Raw genomic sequence first — 22,056 nt, 5'->3', positions numbered from 1 at the left:
TTACATTGAACAAACAAAACTGGGAAATAGACAAGTAGCAAGTCTTAACAGGCTCCAAATGATTGTTCAGATAAATATATTCTCTCTTACTTTTAATTGATTGACTTTGAATTTGGCTCACTTGTTTTTCACTTTCCTCATCCACTGTCATATAAAATGATACAGTTACCACCCTTTATTAAATCACAGAAAATCAATGAGATTGTGTTATAGTTTCAAATTAAGTAAAATAAGAAAAAAAGTAGATCTCTTACCATCTGCAGGCAATTCTGCATAAGAGGGAAAGAAAAGTGAGGGAATAAATTAGTCACTACTTCTAAAAGATAGATATTTTTCCCCAGATGAAAGTAGATGTGCAGAGACAGGCATACAAAGACACTAAATCACCATGCCATTTTCTCCTTGCATTTTTGAATTCTTTTGCTTTTTTTCTGAGTAAGATAAATTTGTGGTTGTTAATATTTTTCCTTGCACTATGATTATTACTGATTAATTCATTGATACTTTAAAGAGCTCTTGTTTTTGAGTTTATATTGTTATCCTTATTATTAATAATACTCATAATCATAACGGTATTGTTAGCATTAGAAGAAAAGGCACGGTCCTTCTCTCACCTTCAGACTCACACATTTGCTCTGAGAAAAACACAAGAAAATGTTTATGTACATATGAATGAATGTTGAATGACATCTGAGAAGTGAACAGTTCCATTTCCACTGCTGAGCCAAACCAGAGTGTGCCAAGGATTTCACTATTTCTTTTTTAGGTGCTGCAGTTAGGGCTAATTTATGCTTGAAGTGCTGTGAAACTGCAAGTGCTGATGTACACAGTTCCTGATCTGTATACAATGACTGTTCTGCAGGATGTTGTGCTGTCTAGCATTAATAGCCATTAACAGCTAATTGTATATACTGTTTCATATCATTATTGGAAATTGATTGGGTTTAATAAATTATTACAAGTAATTACATGGGGCCAACATACAGCTGCAGGCATCATGGTAAAGACCTGTATTTTATATGCATTTAGTAGTGCGGTTTTGGGGTGGGGCTTCAGTTAATTTGGTTGTGAAGTGGGGGGTGTGGTCATTAAAAAAAGAAAAGATCCTAATTATCTTTTTTTTTGTTTGCTTGACCTGAAATACATTACGGAAAATCATTCCTCTCTGCAATTCACCTCCACATGGCCAGGTCCAAGCTCTGATAGCAAATTAAGTTAGTCTCCCAACCCAGGGGTAGTCCGTGAATGGGAGGAAATCAAATTTTTAAAGGTATTAGCACCTCATCCAGCATTCTGTGGCATTGAGGGATGTGTGACTTGGGAGCCAAAACAGGGCTACCAAGGAAGATTTTGTCCCCAGCCTTTGCCCTGTGTCTTTAGACCCTGGCACATTCATTGCCAACGCATGTCCTTGTCTGCCTGGGCAGTGGAAATGTGGTTAATGACAGCTTACACGAAGACCTGTGCCTGCTCCACAGGGCAAACACCAACACAATGCATTGAGAAAGTTCCACGTGGAGAAGATGGACAGACAAAGGAACTGGGCATGCTTTATCATAAACCAAGGTGAGCACACTGCTTCACTCATCTTAAATAGTCATGTACATGTGTGATAGCCAGCTATGAGCAAACACATGGAATATCACATGCTTACAAGCACCATAGAGTAATCAAGGATTACATGTTTGATATACTGCCCTATACTGCAGGAATACCTATGGTTGTTACAATATGTTTGGTTGTTTCCTGATATAGACAACAAATAATAACACACTCTAAACACTATAAATTACAATTGATTCTATCATCAAAATCGAAAGCCATAGTCTCAACTTTTTCCAAAGTTTATATGGCACAAGAGAAGGCAGATATGTGTCAGTATTTTTTATCTTTAACAGGCATGTAGGAGGTAGCTGAGTAAGCCACAAAATAAAAGGGACCGAAGCACACTGTCACAGCTCAGCTCTCCAAAGACAGTTTTCAATCCCACAGCCCTCACCGAGGGGGAGTCGCGGACGCCATCACAGCAAAAGTCTGTATTAGTAGTGACAATGAAGCCTCCTTTCATTTGCCTTTTGCTAAGAGACACACTGACTCAATGACCATGTCCGCTGTGTGTGATTGACATACGCAAACATTGCCCGCGTGACTGACAGAGAGACTGCTCAAGCCAGAGCCAACAGAAACAGTGACGGACAGCAACTCTGAAGGTTGCTCCCTTTCTCTGCCCATTACTTCTTCCAGTTGAAAAGAAAACTCTTGATACACAGATATTAGTATGCAGTGACAGTGAGGGGTTGTGTGAAATGATCTGTTCTGATGTCCTGCCGGGTCACTGAAACAAAAACTGCTTTAATTCAGGAAGTGGGGAAACGAGTTCGCACTGGAGCTCTGCTGAATTCATGGAGACGCAGCCTCCATATATGCATTATGCACGGACAAATACTCACACTTGTTGTCAAGTGCTTGCATACATACATGGATTCGCAAACACAGAACTACAAATTCACAGACAGTCGTACACACTTGCATCCATACATATTTTCTATCATGCAAAAGTATGTATTCAAAGAGAAGGATTTATTTATTTGCGCTTAAATACATATACACAAATGCATCTAAATACAAATACCCATATATGCACAGGCACACACACAGGCAGTCTTCATGCCACCACTGTTTAAACTGTCTCTCTCTTACCCTTTGCAGCAGGTTTTGCTTCTGATAACGAAAAGACAGTATTCTAACACATGGGTTCGAATATGCTTTTGCTGGCATATATGTAGAAACAGGAACATGCTCAGACTAGAACATACATAGAGAAAGCCACAAACAAACAAAATGACTGTATTTTGCACTGATTAAGAGAACAAGCTTTCAAGGACATTTTGCTGAAACCTTAGACAGACCCAAAGTCACAGACTTAGAATTAGCACATATCCAAATGTATACACATATGCCTACAGGTCCAGCACATACCTATATATATATACATAAATAAATACCTACAAATACAAAATATACCCCAACTGCCCAGTGTATACATACATACATTCAGACACAATACCATGTGTTTGCAGAGGTATACACTCTGTATCTCACCTTACCCTGCAGATTTTGTGTACGATAATTGAAAAAGTATTTTTACTGGCTTGCTGACATGTGCACAGAAATCCTCAGAGTAACACATACTGGACTTAGCAAGAGCCCACAGACTTATTGAATCATTGATCGTAGTACTGACTGACTCACATAATGATGGCCACCTACAGGATCATGTTGCTGAATTCACTGATAGACAAACACATGCTAATTTACAGGTGACCAGACGGATAAATGTACACATACAGGCACATACATACATACACAAACAGGCACAGATTTACTTTCCAGAGTATACATTCAGACATAAAAAACATGATTACAGACTTTTATACACACACTCATATCTATTCACACACATACACAGCTGGACAACAAAGGCAAGTTCAGACTAACACATACTTAACAAACACCACATAATCAATGAATACTTTATCTGACCGACTCAAATATAACCTTCCATACACATGCTGACACCACAGACAAACCCTTAAATACATTAAGCCTGAAAAGCTCTTACCCTCTGCTGCAGGTTTTGCCTCTGTCAATGAAAAGACAGAATTTCAATGTAGGAAACTGGAGCCAAGTCTGTGTGGATTTTACTGGCATGATGACAAACACACACACACACACACACACACACTTTTTGCAGACAAACACATTCATACACATTTGTCCCAAATGGTTTTGTGTTTTGTTTTTTCACTCACCTTCGGGTTTAGGTGTCTCCTCTTTTTACCAAAAGAAACAATTGAGAGATTTAAGTACATATGAGATATTGCAGTAAATATAGCGATTCCATGATTTATAGAAACACACACACACACAGACACACACAGATACAAACAGAGGCACATTTACATGTCTTCCACATTAAGGGGCAATTCTCACTGAGTTTCAAAACACAGTCACACTCCATCTGTAACTTTGGTGTGTCCTATACTGTTCACATTGCCACCACATTACCCTGTCATTGCTGCATGATCACCCAGGTTCATCTAATTTCTATTGCATTGCAATGTCCAGTGTAGAAATCTACTCAGTACTCATGACCCACCCCACAGATCCAGTCAAAAATATCTGGAATCCAGGTATTCATTCTGATATGAACACACAATGTGACAATCATGGCTATAATACACAAATTGTTGCAGGGGAACTGTGGTTTCGGAGATGTGTAATGGTGTACAACATGCTGTTCTCACACACATACGTGATTATAGTGCATCATGAGTGTACTTCCACAGAAGCCTTTTTCAGTTGCTCGAGAAAAACAGTCAGACTGTTACAAAACTGTGACACAAGATATCATATACTATGAACAGAATGCAGTTTGCTGATTCATTCTTGTTCAGAAATAGATACTGTTTTAAAAACAGTTATTGCATTACAGCAGTACTACAGTGTATTTATTGTGTATAAATGGCATATTCATTCATGACTGACAACAGGGTCAGATTGCAAAGCATGTCAAACTGCATATAAAAGAAAAGATTACCTGTCTCTGCAGGTTTTGCCTCTATTAATAAAAGGGAAAGTATTTTAATGTAGGGGTTTCAACAACATATGGAGATTGTACTGGTTTATTATTATATATGCAGAAACAAAGGCACATTCAGACTAACACATACTTACAAAACACCACATAATCAATGAATACCTTAACTGACTGACTCAAATATAAGCGTACAAACACATGCTGACACTGTAGACAAACCCAAAGTCAGACTAATTAACATGTATCCAGACTCATACATACATTAAGCCTGAAAAGCTCTTACCCTCTGCTGCAGGTTTTGCCTCTGTCAATGAAAAGACAGAATTTCAATGTAGGAAAGTTGAGCCAAGTGTGTGTGGAATTTACTGAAATGCTGACATATGTGTACAAGAACAGAAACACACCCTAAACACATACACACACACACACACACACACACACACACACACACTACACTGACATTCACACATATTTGACCCAGACAGCTCTTTTGTTTTCTCTCACCTTCAGTTTTAGGGGTAGCCTCTTTTAATCAAAAGAAACAATTGAGAAATTTAGTAAATGTGACAATATTATAGTAAATACAGTGGTTTTATTATTTATAGACACACATACTGTCCACAAACAGATAAATGATCACAGTGTGTCACGAGTGGAACCATAGCCTACTTCTACAGAAGGCTTTTCAGTTACTCAGGAAGCAAATTATGGACTAAATAATTGTGAGTGTTACACAACAGAGACACAAGATATTATATAGTATGAAGATAATGCAATTTGCTACTTAAATATTGTTAAAAATAAATACTGTAATAAAACCATAGCCATTGCATTACAGTGTAAGTATTGTGTATATATGGCATATTCATTTGGAAAAAACTGACAACAGGGTCAGATTGCAAAGCATGTCAAATTGCATATAAAAGAAAAGATTACCTGTCTCTGCAGGTTTTGCCTCTATCAATAAAAGGGAAAGTATTTTAATGTAGGGGTTTCAACAACATATGGAGCTTGTACTGGTTTATTATTATATATGCAGAAACAAAGGCACATTAAGGCACACACTTACAAAACACCACGTAATCAATGAATACCTTAACTGACTGACTCAAATATAAGCTTACAAACACATGCTGACCCTATAGACAAACCCAAAGTCAGACTAATTAACATGTATCCAGACTCATACATACATTAAGCCTGAAAAGCTCTTACCCTCTTCTGCAGGTTTTGCCTCTGCCAATGAAAAGACAAAATTTCAATGTAGGAAAGTGGAGTCAAGTATGGGCATGCTGACATACATGTACTGTATGTAAATTGTGTCATGTGATACACAACACACTTTATCACATCATGAATGTCACTTCCAACCCATACCCATGATATAGGTGGGCTAAGAGGTGCCCCAATTTCATGTGGCACTGTTGGTGTGATTGGAGGTGACAGTCTTTTCTACATAACGCATGATATGACATGATAAAGTGTGTCATATTTCACACACAATGTATTATGGATGTTTAATGCAGCTGTTATGCAATGCTTATGTGGGCATTATATAGGCTTTTTATAGTTGCACATAATGTACAATGTGACCCACACACAAATACAAACATCCAGCTACATCCAATGTTAACATCCGACATGCTTAAACAGGCTAGTGTGCCCATACTGTATACAAATTTGTCTCATATTCACAAATTTAGCCTGATAAGCCCTTACCCTCTTCAGCAGGTTTTACCTCTGACACTGAAAAGACAGGGGAATGTGGGGAATTTGTGTCAAGTGCATACGTTGTACTAATGTTGATATAAATTAACAAAGACATAAACACACCCACCTCACCCATATGCAAACAAACACACTGATACACAGTGGGTCTTCAAACAACTGAGACCTTCCAGGAACTACTACAGTAATTACTTGGTGATTCACAGAAATGCATGTTGATACAAACACATAAAAAGACACACAGACACCCAGAAACATACAAACTATCTACATATGGTACATCAGTGCAATATCAGAATCAGAATAAGAGAAGCATGTGGCTCAGAAAACCTTTTTTACACAGATTTTATACTATATTTCACAGGAAGGGAACAGACATCACTGGGTATTTTAAGGCCAAAAATGTAAAAGTAGTAAAATCTCATTATGATTTTTACTGGAATGTTTTTTTTTTTTAGTTTTTACCATTTATAACATAAATCAATCACATTACAGCAAATTAAAAGTTTATATATTTTCAAAAGAATTTTTCAAAATTTCAATTTATTGCACACTGACATCATATTGTCTATCACTTATTCTAGTCTGTTCTCAACAAATGTATTTCTTGACTGACAGTAGTATGATTACCAAAATTATCAGATGCAATTTTGCGTATTAGGAATGAAATTCTTAGCAAAAGAACACCCAGTCAGATTAAAAGACATTTAAAACCAGACCTTTATGCATATACACACATGCAATATCATACCATATTTACATATTAAGCCTGATAATCTCTTACCCTCTTCTGTTGGTGTTACTTCTGACAATGAAAACACAGGACTTTACCATTAGCATTTTGAGTAAACTGTATGGTGATGCTATTCTGCTGACATATGTGTTCAGTGGCACACAAACTGAAGCAAACACACTTGCCACACTGAGAAAAACACATTTATACACAATGGAACTATGTACTGTTTCTCTCTCTTACCTTCAGTTACCTCTATTAATCAAAAGAAACAATTGAGACACAGATGTTAATAAATATAAAAATGATGTTCCTGTAACTACATTGATTCAATAATTCAATATTCGAAAGTACTTACAAACACACGCACACACACACACACACACACACACACACACACACACACACACACACACAAAGACAGAAACATAGACACTATATACATATTGAACTGTTCACAGTGGTTGCTTTACTAACTAGGGTGTGGCATCACAGCACCTATGGACTACTTCCAACTCGGCAGCAGCTTATGAACCACAAACAGGGCAAGCAGAGAGCTTTCCTTTATGTATCAGATAATTATACAGGACTTGAATTACTTTGCATAATCAACTTGCACACACTTTAAATAAGCATCAACCATTAGTAGCTGATTCATTTTTACTTGATTGCACTTAATGTGATCGCGCTACCTTTGTGCACTTTATATGAAGTCATAGTTTTAACAAAAATGGATTTATCTTCAAAAATGATGATCAATCTCTTTGTTACTGTTAAAGTGATTTAATGTAACCTTTCTCATTCTTAGATGCATTAGATAAAAATGAATTTGCTGCTGGTGGGTGATTCTTACTTAAATTGTCAGGACTGTTAAACGTGAAAACAATCAAAGAAAGGAATATGATTAGTTCAGAGATAATTTCTATTTCTTTTCTAGTCCTCATAGAAGATTGCTCACTACCAATTTATTTCACTGAAATTATGACAATGAATAGGTATCATAGTGTAATTTATGCACTTTTGATTCTGAGTCCACTTGGCAAATATTGAAAGCCACATACATACATACACATCATATTCAGATATTGAGCCCGAAAAGCTCTTACCCTGTCCTGCCGGTTTTGCCTCTGACACTGCAAAAATGTCAATGATTCAATGATTTATGGAGACACATACCAAAATACACACAGACACACCCACACACTGTAGATGTACTACATAATAGATGCATTTGCAAAGTTTGACATCAGTGGAACTATGGCCTACTTCCACCAAAACTCTCTTCAGTACTCTCTCTTCTCTGTAGAAATTAGTTATGGAGCTGAACTAGTCGGATAAAAACTGTGTCACTTCAAAGCTGTGACATAAGCCACATATGAAAGGAGCACATGGCTCTGATCATTTCAAGTTCAACCACACATAGTGCGCCTAAAGGATCATTGTAATGAGATGATTTTTTGGATTTGGCAAGTTAAGAGAACTGGTGGTATTTGTTTTGTAGCAGATGTGACAGGTACTTTATACCAACAGGTAGGAAGGGACTGGTGAGTGAACATGCAGCTTTATCAATCTTCGTCTCTTAAGGTATTCTGACTCCAGATACCACTCTAAAAGCAGTACACACTCTTCTCTCTCTCTCTCTCTCTCTCTCTCTCTCCCTAAATAAACACAGGCTCACAATGGCACGTGCACACATGTACCTATATATACCTATACATAGGTATACACCATCGTAGACACACATTTAGCTTGATAATCTCTTACCCTCTTCTGCAGGTTTCGCTTCTGACACTGAAAAGACAGAAATTTTGATGTGGGGAATTTTAACCAAGAGCATAGATTGTAACGGCTTGCTGATATAAATAATCAAAAACATTAACACACTCTGGTTCACTCATTTCACCCATCGACAAACACATTCATATACACTGGTTCTATATACTAACTGGTTCTGTGTACTATTTCCTTCTCTTACCTTCAGCCTCAGGTTTAATCTCTATCAATCAAAAGAAACAGTTAAGACAGATGTTAGAAAATATTAAAACGATGTTACAGAATCTACAATATTCACATATTTAGTCTAGTAAGCTCTCACCGTCTTCTGCAGGTTTAGCCTCTGACACTGAGAAGATGTGGGGAGTTTGACCAAAGGGTGTAGATGTTACTAACTTGCTGACGTAAAATAAATATAAACACAACCTAGCACACTCAGCTGACCCATATATGTACAAACACATTCACACATTCACACAATGTTATACACGTTCATACAGACTAGATTTTAATTCATTTCTGATATAATAGCAGCATTTGGACTGCACACTTTTCTGTTTTCTATTGCCTTACAGGACACTGTTCACCACCAATGTATATTACTTAAATTATGGCAATAACTAAATGTTATGACAGCACAGTGCATCTTTGATTAGGAATCCACTTGGTAAAGACTGAAGGGCACAAACACACACACTCCCATACAAATATAAATACACACATCCAAACTTACATAAGCTTACACAGACCTGTGTGCACACACACAATTTTGTGTCATATTCAGATATTTAGCCTGAAAAGCTCTTACCCTCTTCAGCAGGTTTTGCCTCTGACACTGAAAAAAACAGAATTTCAATATGTGGTCTTTCAACCACGTTTGCGTAGCTTTTAATGGCTTCCTGTGATAGACTTAAATGCACCCTGGTATATACTGTATGTTCACCTCACCCATATTTAGACAAGCACATAAAGACCAGACACTAACAGTTTTTTGTGCTGCTTCTCTCACCCTCAGCGTTTGGTTTAATCTCTATTAATGTAAGGACACTGTTGAGACAGAAATTAGTAAGCATGAAAATTATGTTACGGTATCTCCAATGGTTCCATGACTTATGGTGACACATACCATGCATACACCCTCAGACACACTTAGATACTGTAGATGTACGACAGAATAGATGCATTTGCGAAGTGTGGCATCGGTAGAACAAGGGCCCACTAAAAGTCTCTACACAACTACTATACGATTCAGATTAAAAACTGTAACAATTCAGAGGTGTGACATACGCAACAAAATTAAAAATAATGGCATTTCAGGATTTGCATCTTTGGTCTGGCACGGCATGGCAAAAGCCTGATGGCCTTATCAGTTTACAAGGCATGTGAAACCATTGCCTACATGAGGCATAGTATCTGTGCATACAAGGACGGGAGATTGTTAGGAGCGAGAATGGAACACTGAAGGCATCGGCGTTTACTTTATAACAACAACGAGGATAAGACTGATGAGTTAAAATATAGAGTTATCAATATTCCTGTACCGAAGTTTAATAATATATGAAGTATATACTGAAGAACTCCAGATACCACTATACCACATTGCACTCTCTCTCTCTCTCTCTCTCTCTCTCTCTCTCTCATACATACACACACACACACACACACACACACATACTGTATACAGGCACATGCACACATACAAATACAGACAAGCCTACAATTCTACATGCATACCTGTACACAAATGTACATACATTCTACAATCATAGTCATAGTATTTAGCCTGATAATCTCTTACCCTCTTCAGCAGGGTTTGCCTCTGACACTGAAAATACAGAATTTCAATGTAGGGAATTTTACTCAAGAGGATGAACTGTAATGTTTTGTTGATATAAATGAACAAAGACATAAACACACCCTGGCTCACTCACTTCACCCATCTAAAAAAACACATTCATATACACTGGACACTACCTGGTTCCGTGTACTTGTGGAAGAAAATGAAAGTGTAATGAATGTTTTGTTGATAAGAACATAACTGATGACACTTGGTATATTTCTTAAAGCTATATATAGCCAGTCACTGCTTTTGGAAGAACTATTGATCTCTGTTGTGTAACTGAAAAGTGTATTGCTGATATTAGGCAGAGGCCTGCCCTGAAGAGGGATGACAGTTAATTGCTTGTGCCAATATTCTTTGGGTCACCACACCTTACTGCAAGGACACCGGTGAACCAGCTGCATAAGACAGTCAAAACAAGAAGATAATGGAGGAACTGGTGGTGGAGCGTATGTGCTGCTAATCATGTACACGTAGAAAGGAGCCCCTATATATGTCCCTATATATGTAACTGTTTCTCGCCTTAAAGCAGAGTTAACTGCATTTCCTGTCTTGTGGGAATGTGTTGACTCTCCTCCGGAGGACGAGAATAAAGCTTTGCTCTTCTGAACCAGCCCGAAGGCTCCGCATGAGTTAATCTTCAACAGTACAGTTTCTTTCTCTTACCTTCAGCCTCAGGTTTAACCTCTATTTATCAAAAGAAACAGTTGAGGCAGAGACGTTAGTAAGTACAGAAATTATGTTAAGATATCTACAATGATTCCATGATTTATGTTATGTATGTGTGATTATGATACATACGAAAACATACACATATTCATAGACACACTTATATTCTGTGGATGTACTACACAACAGATGCATTTGCAAAATGTGATGTCAGTGGAACTATGGCCTATTTTAGCCAAACATCTCTTCAGTCTCTGTATTTTAAATTTAAATTTATTTTAAATTTGTTATGGAGCTAAACTGCTCAGATTAAAACTGTAGCACTTCAGAGCTATGACATAAGACACAAATATGAAGGAACACACGGCACTGGTCATTTCAAGTTCGAATACCTGTACATACTGAGGTTACAGGATCATGATAATCAGAATATTCATACTTGGTAAGTTGAGAAGGTGGGTACTATTTGTTATTTTAAATTGTCATTATCTAGAGAAGGAGACATTCATAAATAATTCTCAGTATCTCCCATCAGTATAGACTTATCACTATAGATTTTTTGGGTTTTATCCACTTTTTTTCCCAAAATTGCTATCATCACTGCAGTATATTGAACAATGATTATGCTTTCATATTCTCTTTGCTCTAATTAAGGCAGAATAATGAATAAATGGCATCTGATATTTCACATCTCTCTCTTCCTATCTCTCACTTACACACCTATACAAACATGTGCATGTATGTAAATATACAGACAGACATGTTTAGCCTGATAATCTCTTACCCTCTTCAGCAGGGTTTGCCTCTGACACTGAAAATACAGAATTTCGATGTGGGGAATTTTACTCAAGTGAATGAACTGTAAAGTTTTGCTGATATAAATGAACATAGATATAAAAAACCTGGAATACACAGTCACCTCCTCTACATGACTAACTGCTGAACATCAATGATTCTGTGTTCTCTTTATTTCTCTTACCTTCAGCTTCAGGTTTAATTTCTATCAACCAAAAAGAAACAATTGAGACAATTGTTAGTAAATATTAGTACATGGGGAAATGATGGTACAGTAACTACAATGATTCAATTTACAGTGAGACATACCAAAACACACAGAGACAGTCATATGCACGCTGTGCTTACACAAAAACATGGAATCTGAGGAAATATTGTTATAATTATAAAGCGGTACCTTGATGGAACTATGGACTATTTATGCCAAAAACGCTGTTCCTTAACTGTAGAAAAATGTTTGGGTGGAAGTAAGCAGTTAAAAAGTAGAAAACCATGAAGCAAAACCACCAAATTTCTTTTGCAACAACGATTAACGGCTCCATCACGACTTCAAAATCAAATCTCATAGCGCATTTATAATGAACACTGACGTTGCCTTCAGTGTTCATTTTATTTTATACAGAAAATATTTTCATACTTTCATATTATCTACCCTACTACACAACCAGAAGATCGTTTTGTTGAAAGTATGATAGTACAAGTATTTTTTTATCTTTGACCTGAATTCACAATTCATTATTACAAAGGTTGCACAAACAGGACACAGCTAACCACATATGGACACGCGACAGCGTCAAACCATAGTGCTGAGATCACAAGTGCATGCCTAGGTCAATCTGTAAGTGCAATGCAGTACACATAACCGAGGAGCTATACTACTCCAAATACAATGTCAACGCATACCCTGAAGTAAACTTCCACATAAATAATTATACATTGCCCTGAAGTGCACTTCAGCATACATAATTACACATCAGGGGAACTCCATCAAATTATGTGACAAGTAAAAACACCCAAAACAGGATATTTTAGGAACAGCACAAAATCAGTTGGAGGAGAGGTGCAAAATGTTGTCAAGAAAGGTGGTCCAGCACTCTGGGGGCATAAGTGGCTGAGGAAGATTCAAGATGGGAAATCCATTAAAAGTCCTCATGTTTCTCAATCAGTATTTAAACATGTAATAAACACACTGTAGGACATAAAATGGAATACTGTTTACTAATAGAGCCCAGGTTCGAGAGGGTGGAAACAGAAATGGAGTCCATGCACAGTTACTGTTGCGCTTACAGTCAATAGGACTGAAGAAGGGAGGGTGGGGGCAAGTCTGCATTAATTCATATCTACGAGCAGAGAATTAATCATTGTAAAGAAGTGAAGATATTTTTTTCTAACCTGTCTGGCTGGCAACAATTTGGTAAGGTGGACTCGGTCAAGGTCTTTGTTTAGATGGAAATGGATGAAGACTCCAGTGTGTTTCTGATGATAAACACCCTCAAAGAGCTGTAGAGTTTCAACAGGCAAGCATTTGTCATGGCTCAAGCATCCAGCCATGAGGCCAGAGCAATGGATCACATCTTACAAGGGTTGTCCTAGCACTTGCATGACATTACTGTCACGGGAGCAACTCTGTACTCTTGTCTACAAAAAGAAATTATGCTTAGATTGAGAAGCATTGAGTTTGGCGTAGACAGTGAAAGGGTTTAACCAATACCTCTATGGTAAAGAATTCACATTAATCACTACCCATCGGACACTGTCTTCAATCATCAACCCATGCAAAAGGGATTCCAGCTGCTCGTCTGCTGTGGACTTTATTCTTCAGAGGACACAGGTACAACACTGAATTCCGGCGGACGTCATGCCATGCAAATGCAGACAGATTATCTCGTTCACCACTCGAGTCTGAGATGAAGAGTGCTGTTGAGAGAGTGTTTACACTCAGCCAACTGGAAAGTCTTCCTGTCACAGTGGCGATGATAAAGACAGAAGCAAGGAGAGATGCTACATTAGCTCGAGAGCAGGACGCTGCTCAGAATGGATGGAAATTTCCGCAGAAGCATCAGCTTGTTCCACATTATCAAGGCGAGGATGAATTGAACCCTTTGACGCTGGCTGCATCATTTGAAGTAAGAGGCTCGGTCCTGGGTAAGCCATGATCCAAAGTGTTCAAAAGGAAGTAAGGAACTAAGAGTGGTAAAAATGAAGGGGTCTGCTGGAACTTTGTGGCAAGGGACTGACCTGCAAATTGAGCAGCCTCCCATGCTTTGCTCAGGTTAACAAAATGTGCAAAACATGCCAGGGCATCATTGCTTCACTTTGGAAATGGATCCTAATCACTTCACTTGACAATTTTTGTTACAGGTGTTGATGCCTGTATGAAGTGGTCTGAAGTGTTCAGTATGACCTCTACAGTACCAAGCACAATAGATGTGCTGAGAAATCCAGATGTTTCTAAATGAAACTGGGATTCAGGGGATGGATGATACAGCGGGACATACCATTATGTCATCCATCCACAAATGGATTAGCTGAGAGGTGTGCTCAAGTCTGAATCAAGTTCTTTAAGCCATGAAAGATAAGAGCTGTTCTTTGCAACACAAGCCTGCTTTTCTCTGCAGTAAAGCCTGCACCAGATACACAGCACATTAACTGTCCTCCCACTCTGTGTCTTTATTTGTGGATTTAAAACAAGTACACTATACAAACATTCGCAGAAAAGGCAATGGGCGCTTAATAGAAGTAGCACTGTAAACACATATACAAACGAACAAGACACACACTTTCCATCTACATCCCTTACCAAAAACTCACATGCACACACAGTCATACGTAAATGCATATGTCAAAACTTACAGATGCAATCACACACACACAAACACACACACACAGACAAACAACATAAACAGGTACATTCATAATAGTAATACATACATGTATCTGTATGCATATACATAAATGCTGCAATCATATTCACAACCTGATAAGCCCTTACCCTCTTCTGCAGGTTTTGCCTCTGATACTGAAAGGACACAATTTCAACGTGGGAAATGTGTACAGGTTATACTAACATAAAGAATTTGCACACCCTGTCTCTCCTTCACTCATACACACACACACAATCACATTTATACATATTTGACCAAAATGGTTCTGTGCATTATTTTGCCCTTTCACTTTCGGCCCCAGGTTTTAACTCTTTCAATTTAACGAAACGACTGAGATAAGAACATCAGCATGTGAATGAAGTTACAGTGACAGCAATGATTTATGAACACACGTGCCAGAACTCACGCACACACAAATATGACAAAGACATAAAGCACAACTCATACAGTACCGTATTACCGCAATCTCGACTCTAAATTTTAACAAACCAGCTACATATGACCATAATACAAAGGCAACACACTTTGCTATTCATTTCTTGTTCAGACTTATAGAGGAAAAAAGATCCTTTCACAGCTGGTTGCGTACCCTCTACTTCAAAACAGGCTTACTCTGCCAGCAGTCAAAAATAACCACCATGCATCTTTATCCTCTTCATCTTCAAACCTTTGAACAGGGTTTTCATAAACTGTGGTCATTTTTTATAGATCGTTCTCATGGATCTTCACCAGGCTGGCTTTTGTGCCCATTACTCAAGGGAGACACTCCTCTGTTCGGTGATGGATTCTTTCTGCACGCTGCACATGCAGGTGCACTCTCCCCTGTGATCTCCCTCCTAGCTCAGTGTGGTGCACCTGGCTCGGTGGCGTACCTGACCTGACCTGAGGATCTCATGCTGGGTGTCCTGACACCTAGCAGACTGCCACGACCAGGTCTCCCAGACAGGCTCCACAATTACTCTTAAGCACCCTTCAACAGGCGTACTACAAGACCCAGTCCTTGGCCCATTAGTCTTCTATCTATTTACAGATCACGGGGTTCCCTCATTGCATCACAAGGGTTCTTACACCAAAGTTACAGAAATGGTTTTTAAATCTTTTTAACTTTTAGGAGACACGTGTGAATTATGAGATATAAAGTATGTCTCTCATAAGGGAGCTGTAGAAGATAAATTCAGAGATCCAGGTGATTTTCATGATTTTTGGTACGTCCTCCTGACATTTCCTACTGTGTCCAGCTATGACCTCAAACTCACTCATGCTGTAGTTCTCAGCTGAGCAACACCTTAGTTAACACCTGCAAAATCTTCAAAATCATCACACAGCTAGTGCACACCTGCCTCTTTTTCATGGAGAAAACCAAAAGAATCCACACAACTATCAAAATTTGCTCCAGTCAGCAACTGGTTCAGGCCCTGGCGATGTCCTGTACACAGCTCTCAGACAGAGCTCAGCTGCCTTGCTGGTCCTCTCTGTTGCCTCCTACTCTCATTCATCATCCTCCATTTCCCTCCACTGTGTACCAATGGCAGCTTGTATTCACTTTTACACTCAGTCAGCATATTTAAGGTAAAGCATATATCAAAAATAAACAGTGAAACCCTCCAAGCCTATGCTTACTGCAGGTAGTTGGCAGCCAGCAAATATGACTCAAATGGGATTTGCTTCAATTTTTAATTTGTATTTAAAATATATATTCTACTGCTCAGTGTCACGCATTGCCTCTGTCCTCTAATTCCCAGAGGGCATCTACCAAATAACAATATTAACAACATCTATTTCTATTATTAGTAGTAGCAACAACAACATTATTATTGTTGTTGCTGTCACTGTTATTATATGATGTGAAATTGCCAAAGTTTTAACTGTTATGTCAGTATCTCCATAACAGCACAAACATGAATGAGACATTTGAACACATTTACTATAATATAAGTTAATATTTTAACCATGTTAGTCATCCTTTCAAAGTTAACATTGACTAGTTTCCCTCATATTAGCTTGTAATCCATCAGTCTATTGTCTTAGATTAGATGTACATTAATACAGTGAAGAACTGCTACATTTAGTACATTTACTGTCATACTTTCCCCTGGATCTTAAGGAAAGAACTGACAACAGTACAAAAGCTTACAAGGTAATCTTTTAAAGCTATCAAAAAACAATACCAAATAACAAAAATATCAGAAAGTAGGGAAGATTGTTTTAAGGACAAATGCAAAGCTGAAAACATTAACAGTGAGTTAACAACTTGCAGGAAGAATACGACTGGCAAGTGCAAATCAATTGTCCATCTTCTTTAACGCAAAGTATTCTCACGCCATGTCATTTAAGCACACCGTACCTTCAGCATACCTTCACATGCTTCTCTCTCTCTCTTTCTCTTTCCCTGATTCTTTCTCTTTCTCTCACTCTGTCTTTTTCTCCTCTACTCTGTACTGGCACGCCCACAATTACACATGCATACAGATATCTGTATGCATATACATACATGCTGTGACTATATTCACGTATTCAGCCTGAAAAGGTCTTACCCTCATCTGAAGGTGTTTCCTCTGACAATGAAAAGACAGGATTTAAAGATCAGGATTTCGTGCAGTATGGAGATGCTGTTGTGCTGACATATGTGTACACCAACATGCACACACACACACACACACATACACGCACACATACACACACCCACACACATTCATAGACATTGGAGACAAATAGCTCTATGCATTGTTTCTTTCTCTTACCTTTAGGTTCCAGTTTAATTTCTATTAATCAAAGAAACAATTGAGCCATAGATGTTAGCAAATATGAAAATGATGTTACAGTAAGAATGATTCAATGATTTATGGAAATAACATAACACACACACACACACACACACACGTCCTGCAAACATACACACATCCACCTCTATAGTTTTTCGGTGTCTCACCTTCTGTTTTAAAATCTGTCTCTGGTGATCAAAATGAGTTTATGGAATAACCGGTGTTAATTAAAAACCTCATTAAAATAATGTGAATTCATCTCACTGATTGGCTACAGAGTGGCATGCAAACCCAACTGCCTGCATCCAGAGACACTCTCAGTCACATCCCCACAGAAAGTTTACTTCTGTGGCGTGTCAGTTCATGATGCCCTTACCCTCTTCCTCTGCTGGCTTTTCTGAATGAAGGAAAACATTAGACACAGATGTTACACACAGATGCCATGTTGGACTGACTCAGCAAAGCACATCATGTCTGACACACTGCCACAGGTCGGCACAGGACAAAAAAACCACACTGCAGTCCTTTTCTCACCTTCTGGTTTCGGTGCTGAAAAGAAGAACACAGAAACACCAATAATTGACCAACTGGTTACTCAAAATGATCTCCAGTTACAACAAGCATCTGTTGGCAAATATCTATGAATTCCTACTGTTTCTTGTATTTCTGTGTTCATTTGTGTTGGTCAGTTAGAAATACATTTCCCTCATAAGGGCATTTACAGAACAGGAAATTTGTGCAATTGTTGAGGAGTTTGTGTATAAACTCACCAGCAGGTGGCGCTGCAGTCTTGTCTTTCTTGGCAGCTAAAAAAAAAGACAACCCAAAGGTTTAACATTAATCAAGCCCATTTGTTACAGGCAAGGCTTATGTGTCAAAGTGAAGCAGGGTAAAGGTACATTAGTGGCCTTGGGCTTGGTGAGACTGAGACTCAGAATGTCAGACCACTGGGTGACACAGAACTCTTATCATTCACCTATTCTACATTTTGCCCTTGGAATGGAGCACATCATCACTCTGGGGTCTCAGGTAACCCAGCTCAGTCCATGTTGCAGCTCATCCCAAATACCTAACTTATGTTCTATCACTACAAGCTGTGCAGTTAACAATTATGGCCAAGCTACATGGCATTATCTCGAACCTGAGCTGACTTTCAAAAGGTTAGCATGCATCAGCAGTATTGTAAATAAATATTATGTTTTACATTCAAGAAACTGTCTGATGGATACTGGTAAATGGATTAATTTGTGGATACATGTGTGATTGATGGGTAAGGAGATCACAAGCCTCAGGCAGTGAACATGACAATGAAAGTGGTTCACCTGAGGCTGAATTCTGTTAAATTTCCTGAATCTGATAATAATCAGAGGGTTGAGGCAAGAGGCAGATAGAATATTGGGTCCCAAAGGAATGCAGTAACAATTAAAAGGGAGATCTTGCAAGAGAACTGCCCTCCACATTTTCATAATGACAAGCAATGGGGCGAAAGAAATGAGGTTTGGAAATTCAAGGGAGGTTTAAAAGAAGAGGCAATTGAGCACTTCTGGAATGATGTTAAAATGGATTACTGTTTCCATTAGACATTTTTACAGAACTGTCCATTAAGCTTAGGTTGATGGCAAAAAACATATTGTCATAATAGGGATATATTTAAATGGTGACCTTGAAGTTCCTCTGTAGGGTGCTGCTTCTTACAAACTCAGGAACATAATATGTCTGACGAGCAGGTTTCAATTCCAGCCAACACATATCATTCTGATGAGGTAGCTGAGCCACTGATGACATTGCAAGGGCATGATTTTTGCTGAACAGAGGACTTCTCCACCAAGACCTTCACAACCCGAGGCATTGCAAGGTTCCAAGGGAACCCAGGCCCAGAGTCAGTCTAACAGAAACCACGTGCCTTCAGTCTGAGCTCACAATTTTAACCAAGTCTCACAGAAAAGGACAAAAACTGCTGCGTCACATGGTGAAAAAGGTGATTTTATTTTCTGCTCCGAGTTATGGATAAACCTCTTTGCAGATTGACTGCGTGTGGGAGCTTCCTGTGATGGTGGAAGTTGGCCAGCTAAGCGGGTACTGTCTGGTCTCTCTGATAGATTGGGCTGCTCTCCGGGATGGTGTCAGGGAGCGGTCAGGCTCCTGCGGAGGTCTGGTCACACAAGCCAGACGATCTGCTGGGCCCAGGCCACTGCTGACTCCGCAGCTGGAGATAGGGTAGCACTGGAGAACCGGCTTCCTATCAGTATTCATCACTCCCGTCATAAGACACCGCTCTTGGCCTTGACAAACGGGTGGAACTGCGTGACTAGTTCTGTGGTACCACTCAAGCTGGTATACTGCATGGCCGACACCTCTATTTTTGATAAGGTTTGTCTTTCAGGCAGCAATCTGTTAAGAGATTTCAGCGCCTGTGGTTTTATGGCAGCCCCTGTGGCCTTAGATCAGGCGCGTGCCTCCAGCACAGTGCACCATAAATACCTCCCCCATGTTAAAGGTCTGGCGGCAGCGCCGTCTGTAAGGGAAAAATTGATTCATTGGATGGTTATGCGTTGAGAGGTTGGGTATTCCATGGTGTGCGGACCTCCTCTTTCACCAGGTTGCAGGTACAGGTTCACAGACAGCCAAAACATCTACTCCTGAGGTGTCCGGCAGGCATGCGGAGCTCACAGCCAGAGTCACGCCATGCTGGGGATGGGTTTTCAGGCTGGGAGGATGTGTCAGTTTGAGCTTTTGCAGGGGTTGAGGAAGCCCACACTGACACAGCCGCAGCTTATAAACTCTCACAAAGGAGGGTGATTAACATTGTTTCTGTACGCTGACAGCTGGAAGCTGGGAGATGGTTGCGAACAGTTTGTATGCGGTAACTCTGTAGTCCTCTATGCCTGGCACAGCCACTCTGGGCTCTGAAGATAGAGGGGAAATGGAGCAGAGGCTCCTAATCACCGTGGAAACCAAAGTCTCTCCTGTTATACTCAGCTGCGGTTATCACGAAACCACTGTTAATCTTCCAGGTATCCTCTCCACATCAATTGGTGCTGGTCCAATACTGATTCATACCTACTGCTAACGAATGAGAGGCTGTAAATCATTACGTGAATGACTTCTCAACGAGCCACATCGAACACAACTAACAAAAGAGGTGTGAATTTTACGAGCCATTGTGTCGCTCCACGGCCGCCTCGCCCTTCCCACGTCTCTCCCGCCGTCTCTCAGGTTACGGCCTGTCAGTACTCTCTCTCTCTCTCATGGCACGTCTGTCTCTCACTCCTCAGATGCTCCATCCCCCACTGTTCCACAACCTCTAAATACAGCGATAAGTCAGCCTTCGCATGGAGCTACCCCCGGACTTCAGTGTTAATACATCACCATGTTGTCTCAGGCAGCGCGATTCTACATTATCAGAACCTGTCCGTCTTCGTTTACCCCTTTATCCAGTCACTTGATTTGAATTCATGAAAGTCAAACACATTATCATGAGAGTTAAGCACTTTTTTTTTTTTTTTTTTTTTTTTTTTTGCAGTTGTGCATTTTTGTGAAGCAACACAATAACAGCATTGGTGCTGTAAAGGTCACACACAAAGCATAGACACCTGACCTGCAGTTTATGCAAGAGTTCTTCCTGTGCAGTGTAGCAACATATTAATTACATAACAGTGTAGTGAAGTAGTGACGATGGTCATAGTTGTGCAATACAAGTTTTGCTTAAAGTATGTAAACATTATTATTATGAGATTATATGCTTTTATTATATATACTGTATGTATATATGTTATTAAATTGTATATTATTATAGGGGATGCAAAAGAGGAGCATAGAATTTCATGACGACAGGAGAGATGAGGACAGAGATAGTACAACGGTGATTTAAATAGACAGAAATTGTGACAGATCCAATGATATACTGATAAGGCAATGAGCATCACGGAGACGCAGGGGGGAGGGAGATGAAGAGTGAGAGAGAGGTGAGAATATATGGATTGAAAGAGGAGGATGGGAATGGAAGTTCTCTGAGGGAAGAGCAAATGCAGTTGGCAAAGGATGGCAGTTTAGTCAGTGATGGGAGCGACAGATAGGTGGGTGTATATTAATAAATATGGTGTCAGAGTCTGACACATTGCTCTTTTAATCGCTCTCATAATCTGATGCCCTCTCACTTTTGACCTCTAAATACATCCTCTCTGTCTATATTTTTTCTGACTGTATATGGACTGAGTACAGTAGAAAATAAATGTTCATTTATTCACCCTGCCTTCGCTATTAGAAATCTG

The 22,056-nt window shown here is 39.2% G+C and overlaps 1 protein-coding gene across 3 annotated transcripts in view; it reads right to left on the bottom strand.

The window, feature by feature from the left end:
• mybpc2a (myosin binding protein Ca) overlaps window positions 1-22,056 on the bottom strand; it is a 50,389-nt gene that overhangs the window by 15,873 nt on the left and 12,460 nt on the right. Inside the window, exons 2-6 of one of the 3 annotated variants that reach the window (XM_036552837.1) lie at window positions 18,556-18,591; window positions 18,320-18,334; window positions 18,162-18,182; window positions 17,765-17,785; window positions 255-269 (exon numbers count right to left, since the gene is read on the bottom strand). In XM_036552837.1, coding sequence (XP_036408730.1) covers window positions 255-269; window positions 17,765-17,785; window positions 18,162-18,182; window positions 18,320-18,334; window positions 18,556-18,591 — 108 coding nt within the window. Of the gene's footprint in view, window positions 1-254; window positions 270-614; window positions 636-17,557; window positions 17,579-17,764; window positions 17,786-18,161; window positions 18,183-18,319; window positions 18,335-18,555; window positions 18,592-22,056 lie in introns of those variants that run through there. The other 2 variants (XM_036552836.1, XM_036552838.1) reach the window with 2 other exon arrangements.

Source organism: Megalops cyprinoides, chromosome 19 (genome assembly GCF_013368585.1).
Source record: "Megalops cyprinoides isolate fMegCyp1 chromosome 19, fMegCyp1.pri, whole genome shotgun sequence".
Lineage (NCBI taxonomy): Eukaryota > Metazoa > Chordata > Actinopteri > Elopiformes > Megalopidae > Megalops > Megalops cyprinoides.
This window is presented reverse-complemented; position numbering and strand designations above follow the sequence as displayed.